Below are 7,624 nucleotides of genomic sequence, written 5' to 3' on the forward strand. Positions count from 1 at the left end.
TCTTAATTATTTAAAACACCCTAGATCTTTTGGATTAGTCTTTGTTGATATGATCCAACATTATGATAACACCTAGTCGAAATGGAAAGAATGTCTTATATCATACTATAAAACAACAATTCTGGTATGGTATATTTTTTTCACTAGATGACACATCTTTCCATCATTAAACATATTCTTTTAAACCACTTCTATGTAATATCTCTTGAATTACGCTACCAACAAAATGTCCCGCCAATTGTTAACAAGTTCTTTCAACAGGTACATCTCTTCAACTAAAACTCTCTTACCGCAAACGTTATTGTCCCTTCTCCCACTTTCTTTAAACACCACTATGTAATATCTGTTGAATCACGCTACCAGTAAAATGTCCTGCCAATGGTTGTTGACAGGTTCTCTCAAGAGGTACGTCTCTTCAATTAAAACTCTCTTACCGCAAACGTTATTGTCCCTTCGCCCACTTTCTTTAAACACCCCTATGTAATATATGTTGAATCACGCTACCGGTAAAATGTCCTGCCAATGGTTGTTGACAGGTTCTCTCAAGAGGTACACTTCTACAATTAAAATCCTCTTACCTCAAATGTTATCTCCCTTCGCCCTCCTCCCATTAGCCACCCTTCTTTAATATCCCTTGAGTCATGCTACCAACAAAACATTCTACCAATCATTAACAAGCTCTCTCAAGAGGTATGGCTCTTCCACTAAGGCTTTTTTTGGTATCAATTCTCATTATCTATTATGCCTATTTAAAAGAAATAAGTACAAGAATTCATTATTGGTCAAGAATGAAAAATGATTTGGTGAATTTTGTCAAAAATAAATTATGGAATGAAAAATAAGTTTGGTGTCAAAATAAAAAATTATTAGTAAATAATAGTAAGCAAGTGATAAAAGAGGGGGGGGGGGAATATGGTTTTTATTAAAAAAATGTGTATTGACTATTTTACCCTCATCTTAACCATAAAATTTGAAGTAAACTTGTGCATAAATGAAGAAAATGAAATTCTCACCATAATTCATAATAGACAAAATGTTCATTATGGATTTTGAAAATTTTTCTTTTATTTAAATAAAAATAAAACAGATGCCAAACAACTTAAATAATGAAAATTTTTCATAATTGAGAATGATAATTGATACCAAAAAGAGCCTAAGATGCCCTTGCATTTCAATTTAAAGAACTTTTGACTTTAACATAGTGGAATCACTCTTTTTTAAGCATATAGGTAACATATTGGTAATGATGAGTTGAAAAAGAAATTCCATTATATGATGAAGCATAAACAAAGAGTTTTAATCAGAAGATTAGAGGGCCAGCCCCAAGAAAATAGAGAAGGGAAAACTGAAAAAAGAGCAATTCAAATTATTGCTAATGGATTCACAGAAATGTCCTGTGATACACATGACATGTTGATGCGAGGAGGGACAATGTAAGATCCTTCTACAAAACCCATGACTATCCATCTATTAACTGCTTCAGTTAAGTGAAGGCCATCCCAGCTCATGAATGAGGATGGATCCTCACAAACACTTACACCAGGATATCCACATGTTTGATCGACACCGTTACCACAACATGCTTCCCTAATCAATCCATTAAATCCTGCAAATGATATTTAATAGATAAGAAGATGAAGTTATCGAGCTTTTCTTCATATTAACATGTAAGCTGGGATTGTAAGCAAATTAGAAGGATACATAAACAGGCAGCAACCATACCATATGTAGTAGGAGACCTATAAAAGACCATGGAAGCATTATAGTAATCCGCATAGACGATGGTTGTATTAGGGTAGAGAGTTTGTAGTCTTTGAAGCTCTTTCTTTAGTAGACTATTATGGTATTCTGTGAACTCATTCAACCAATTCAAGCAACCAGTTTGAGGGTCATAATCATCCTTGTGTGGAGACTCAAACATGTTTAGAAAAACAACACTACATCCACTTGGTAGGTTCCCCGGAACAACTATGTTCACAGCTCCAAGATTGATTAATGTCTGTCTCCACAAAAAATTACCAGTAAAATGATAAATGGGAAGTAGCATCTTTTGCAGCCTGAAATGGTTAGTGATTATGATTTGAGGTGTTTGTAACTTACCTTGACGGCTGAAGAGATTTTATTGATGACTTTAGGAACCAAGGGTAGAACCGTTTCGATGCTTGCTCTTCGAAAGAGAGGATCATTGTAATCGTTCGCTCCAAACTCTCCAAGAACAAATAGAGATTTTCTAAAGAATTTATTGCAATCTGCAAATCATATGACAAACAACTTTATTGTTAAAACAAACACCAAGAAATATGAACAACCAACAATGGCACTTGTACTTAAAGTGGTCCAAGATGATTTCACTATATGTTGCGCCTGAATTTGAACCATTTGGCTTCGTTAGGCGCTGTGGCTAGTGTGTAATACATGTGGATGGAATATGTTTATTTGGGGTCATATCATCTCCCAGATAAAGAAAAGTCAAGAGTCAAAGAAAGAGCACTGATTCAAATCAAGATTTTTCTGGTATCCTATCTTATAATTACAAAAATCAAACAAAAGATGCTAGAATTAGATTGCTTGTCTCCTTGTAGATGGATCTCCAAGGTTTTTTAATGCTCTAAATTCAACTTGAGCATCCAAATTTGGATCAATCTGAGCAATTTTTTTTCTGAAAAATGTTCTAGAACCATGCCAAATGTGTCCGAAAAAGAAGCCTAGTATATTCCCGAGTTGAGCCCCCTGGTCTAGTGATGCTAGGGTTGTTCATTGGCTGGGACCAAGCCTTTGAACTTGGCACAACATAGCACAATATTATGTAATGGAAGAAGATACAACTGGAGATCTCTCAAGAACACAAAAAAACAGCCTAAAAACCCTAGTTTAGAAAAGTTGCTCGAAAATCCCACAATAAATTTGAATCGTCTCAAAAATGGGTCAATCCTCAAAAATTATGAGAATTCGAAGCGCAGATATATAACACTTAAAAAGAGTGAAGGCCAGCACCATAATCCAGAGATCATCAACCTTGCTATGTTTATGTACTTAAAGAGGTCAAGATAAAAACGGAGCGCAAGAAGTAGAATGATGAGTTGCAAACCAAAACATCAATGTTTGAAACTGGACCTAGATCTCTAAAGCAGACGGCTGATCATGTCACAGATAATGTAACCTCAAAGTACTCCAAATCATGTCGAATATGTAACATATCTTTTTTAGCTTTCTGTCATCTTGTATATATTAATTATCGATTTCCCCAAACTGATCAATTTGCAGCTCAACGATTAACATTGGTCTCCACCACAACTAGCTCACATGATGAAGTAGAGAAACAAATGAACTAAAGTTACCCGAGAAAGATTTGCAAAGAGAAGGCAATAACTTCTGGAACCATTCGAGCTGAAGATCCAGAGAGTAGTTGGAATAGTGGTTGAGTTTAAGCGCCGTAGCTCCTGAAACTGCAAAATTCACTCCATGCTTGAAGTCTCCACCACCAAGGGATGGGAGTAGCAATGGAAGCCCAAGAGACTGGGCTGCATTCAAAACCCATGCATAACCAAAACTTAATTAGAATTATTAATAAGTGCGTAAGCTGTTATTGTTCATTGAAAATTAGTTTGAAACGAACTAAGCAACACAATATATAAATCATTTCTTAAGATCTAATCATTATAATTTAGAGATGCACATAGCTAGCTAGCTAGCTCCCAATGAAATCGATGATGACTGATGAGGCGGCCGTTTGAGAATCGACCAGTGGGGTGATGGAAGTAGGTCTTCCCGTAAGGCAGCTCGAGTGCTATGCCACCTACAGTGTAACGATCGTTTCCAGTGTCAGCCAGTGAATCGCCAAAGTTGATAATGGATGTGAAACCGCATGCAAACGAACCAGAACTAGCATTAAGAATTATAGTCAATACAATTAGGAAGCCGGCTATGATCATCTTTGGGGACTTGGACGAGCAGAAAGGAGAAACGGATTGATCAGCCATATGTAGAGTTTGGTGGGTTTAAACTCTGGGTTTACTGGGTTTAATTCTGAGTGTCATCAATAGATCTCTGTATACATTTATAGTTGAGGAAACTTAGGAAGGTTGTACCGCTTCACCAAAAAAAAGGAAGGTTGTACCGTGCAATCATACAAGGTGTTTGGTGGGATTCAAGAGCTTAAACTTCACCATCCCTCAACTACAATATCCATATTATCAACATGCATAACAGTATGTAAAACAAACTAAAGGCCAGTGGAAAGCAAACATGACCAACGCTTGGTCTAAACTTGCTGGTTGCCAGACCGTGTTTAGAAGAAAAAAAAATTTCGTCCAATGACCGTGTTTAGAATTAACCTGATCATCCATGCATGCTTCAAAGTCGGCAATTATTGCATCTTTTTCTCGGGTAGATGCACCACAGCACCATCTCGTCAAAACATGTAGTTGTGCGTGTTGTTCAACTTTGGCTTCAATTTAATTGGATGTATAATGCTAAATCTATACACATGAATAGTAATTCCGTGATGTTTGTGTCCCAATGCAGTTTTGTTTCTCTTCAATCAAATCAAAAACCGATATAATAAAGAAAAAAGGAACCTTTTTGGTCCAAGTTCTTGAAAATCACGGATTTTTATTTGTGAAGAAGATTTGGTACCGTCATGGGAGATGGAGATGTATTCCACGAAGCCTCTTTTTTTTTTTTTGTAAATGTATTCCACGAAGCCACTTTTTTTTTGGTAAAAGTATTCCACGCCTCCTACCGATGCTTGGAGTGCGCCTTACATCACCCATTAACGGCACACCCATTGACAGCAGAAGTAGACATATTGTTAGGCATTTTGAGAAGTCCTTGAAAAAGAACTAGAGAACCCCCTTCCTTGCTTTTTAGAAGAGAAGACTTTAGCTTTAGAGAAAACTACTGGAAAGAAACTGATTTAGTTTATTATTTTTGCTTTCGCTAAACTCGATAATTTTTTAAACTTAATTTCTTTGATTCATTTTTTGGAGTATTTGGACTCATATAATCCTTTTGATTAATTATTTGAACTGCTCTTGCTCTTGATTATCTATTTCTTGCATATATTATTATTGATGATAAGACCGTGGATCCTGTGACGGATTGCACCCACGGGTTGTCGGGCGTAACCGAGACCGGCGGGTGGGGTGTGATAGAGGTGTATCGGCTACTGCCAATGGTGGTGATCGTGCCACGTAATCAAAATAAGATCGAAGAGTTGAGAATCTGATAAGGACAAAATAACACCGAATCGGGTTCAACCACGGTTGGGACTAGTCCGAAGATTGAACCAATGAGTAGCGTGAGGGTGATGGAACCCGACGGTTATGGAAAGAAACGTGCTACCGTGGAATTCGGGATACATGATCATGCCATGTAAGGAAATTACAACTGACTCCGAAAAAGGAGGGAAAACCCTATAATCAAACAGCCACCAAGAAGGATTATGAACAAATCCAACGATCGGGAATAAGAGGTAAACCCTATATAAACTAAAGTATCGCACAAAGCAAATGTATCTGAATTGTTTCCCTTCATTAACGTTATTCAATTAAGCTATGCAACTAGCCATAGCTCTGTGGTGATCCATTGCTAATTTAACCTTTGGAGGTGGCTTCCTGACTACGGAGTCGGCCCACGTCTAACCTTGTTTTGTAAGCAAGCATTAAGGAATCCGAGGGCTAAACAGTTTTTAGATGCATCATTTGGCATAGTCTGTGGGAAACGTTTCAAATAGCCATGGTAGACACCAGATCTACGATTCAAAGGCATCAAAATCAGAATTTCCAACCTCCTTTAGATGGAAATCTTGCTCCCCATAGGGAAATTGTGATCGTGAAGGTGAAATTCACGAAGAAGAAGAAATAACAGGAGGAGCTCGTTTGAACGACCCGAACGGAGAAATCCAGATGATTTCGGTCATTCAGAAGCAGATGAATCAAAGCCAACAATAGATGAATCAAATGCAAGTTCAATTTCTAAAGATGTAGGCGATGCTCAGAACGATGGCCAGACGCCTAGGAGCCCCAAGGAACCTGAACCTCCATGATCGTGAGGAGGCTAGAAGACAACCCAAAGGACTGAAAGGAGAAACTTCCCAGTAAGAGGATGTTCTCCTCACAAGGAAAGAAATCCAACCGAGGGCCAGAACTTTCGGCAGCCTCAAGAAAGAGACCTAAGGCCACCTGAAGAACACGGAGAATGCTCGGGAGTGAGAAGGACGGGAAAGTTGTCATGGAGAAGCAATCTAGAGGGACAGGATCGACCACAAGGAATCCGAATGGGGACCCTAAAGAGGATCGAGAGATGAGTATGAACGCACTCAACAACATTCCAACGATCGGACAAAGAAATCGTCCAAACGCCAAATGTAAGGGCAGTATCAATATATCCGGAATTGGCTAATATAAATCAGAAATTGGGACAACTCACGAAGGGTTAAAAGACTGATGAAATATACTCGATCAGAAAGACTCTGTTCGTTGAGGCTATAGCCATATACCAATTCCCTTATAACTTCAGCTCCCGACCTTCACTTTGTTCGATGGATGTGGGGATCTGGCAGCCCACATGAGTTACTACCAGCAAACGATGGTGGTTGCTAGGAATTCGGATAAGATTTTATGCAGAGTATTCAGGTCTTCACTAACGGGAGTAGCTCAGAAGTGGTTTTCAAACCAATCGCCAGGAAAGATAGATGATTTCGATGAGCTTGCTCAAAAGTTCATTAGTCGATGTCAGAGTGGAATTCAGGCCAAGAAGACCGAAGAGACTCTGCTCACCGCCAAACATGCAAATAACAAGTATATTCGAGATTATTTGCAAATGTTCAACAAAGAAACCATGGAGATCGAGCACCTAGATGAGCAAGTAGCCAAAACAACACTCTTCATGGGCCTTTCCAACTGATGACTTATGGAGTTGTTATTGCAGGATATGTCGACCACCTATGCCCTCGTCTAAAGATCTCAAAAACAGGCGAAAGAACCAGAAGTCCTTGACGACTAGCAGGGAGAAGTGAAGGCAGCCAACAAAGAGAAAAAAAAAGCTTCAAAGTAAGGCAAAGGCTCGAGAGTGCAAAACAATGATTGGGGAAGGCTCTTTGATTTAATTTTTTCATAATTATTATTCTTATTTCTTTCCTTATTTGTAAATCATTCACCATCTCCTAAAATATACCTCCCCTCTTAGACCTAGGTTTACACCTTCTTTTCTCTTTAGCTTATTTAGGTTTCCTCTAGTTAATTGATTGCTTTGTGGGGTTCTAGTTTTTAGATTGAATGTTTCGGATCAACTTTTCCATATAATGCAATGAACATTCAATTTTATGCAAGTGTATTTCTTTCTTTTGATCAGTGCCATTGCAATTTCAATTTCAATTTCAACGGATGTAACTAATTTGAATCGACACCTGAGAAAGAAAGATTGAATCATCCACATTTTGGAGGGAATAACTAAACACGTGGAAAGGATATATTAGTCAAGAAAAAGGGTTCAGAGCCATACTTTCGAGGATCAAGCATATTGTATAAAGCAACACTTAGCATTTATAAGGGGAATGCCAAAGGCTGACAAGACGAAGCTTTCATTAGACTTTTGAAGTAATTTTGGGAGTTGAATGTTACTT

At 38.1% G+C, this 7,624-nt stretch overlaps 1 protein-coding gene across 1 annotated transcript; it reads right to left on the bottom strand.

Annotated features, from left to right (window-relative positions):
* Positions 1-1,361: 1,361 nt before the first annotated feature.
* Positions 1,362-3,980, bottom strand: LOC149015448 (GDSL esterase/lipase At1g31550-like). The gene is made up of 5 exons (XM_089156532.1): positions 3,716-3,980; positions 3,339-3,521; positions 2,101-2,249; positions 1,723-1,999; positions 1,362-1,606 (listed from the first exon to the last, which is right to left on the bottom strand). The coding sequence occupies exons 1-5, from the start codon at positions 3,978-3,980 to the stop codon at positions 1,362-1,364; spliced, it is 1,119 nt and encodes a 372-aa protein (XP_089012658.1).
* Between the last annotated feature and the right edge of the window lie 3,644 nt (positions 3,981-7,624).

Source organism: Hakea prostrata, chromosome 5 (genome assembly GCF_041222555.1).
Source record: "Hakea prostrata isolate BN-2017 chromosome 5, UWA_Hpros_2, whole genome shotgun sequence".
Classification (NCBI taxonomy): Eukaryota; Viridiplantae; Streptophyta; class Magnoliopsida; order Proteales; family Proteaceae; genus Hakea; species Hakea prostrata.

Coding starts and splice junctions, on each gene's coding strand:
- LOC149015448 (XM_089156532.1), bottom strand. CDS start 3,980: ATGGCTGATCAATCCGTTTCTCCTTTCTGCTCGTCCAAGTCCCCAAAG. Junction 2,000..2,100: donor AAATCTCTTCAGCCGTCAAG/GTAAGTTACAAA, acceptor TTGTGGAGACAG/ACATTAATCAATCTTGGAGC. Junction 1,607..1,722: donor TAGGTCTCCTACTACATATG/GTATGGTTGCTG, acceptor TATCATTTGCAG/GATTTAATGGATTGATTAGG.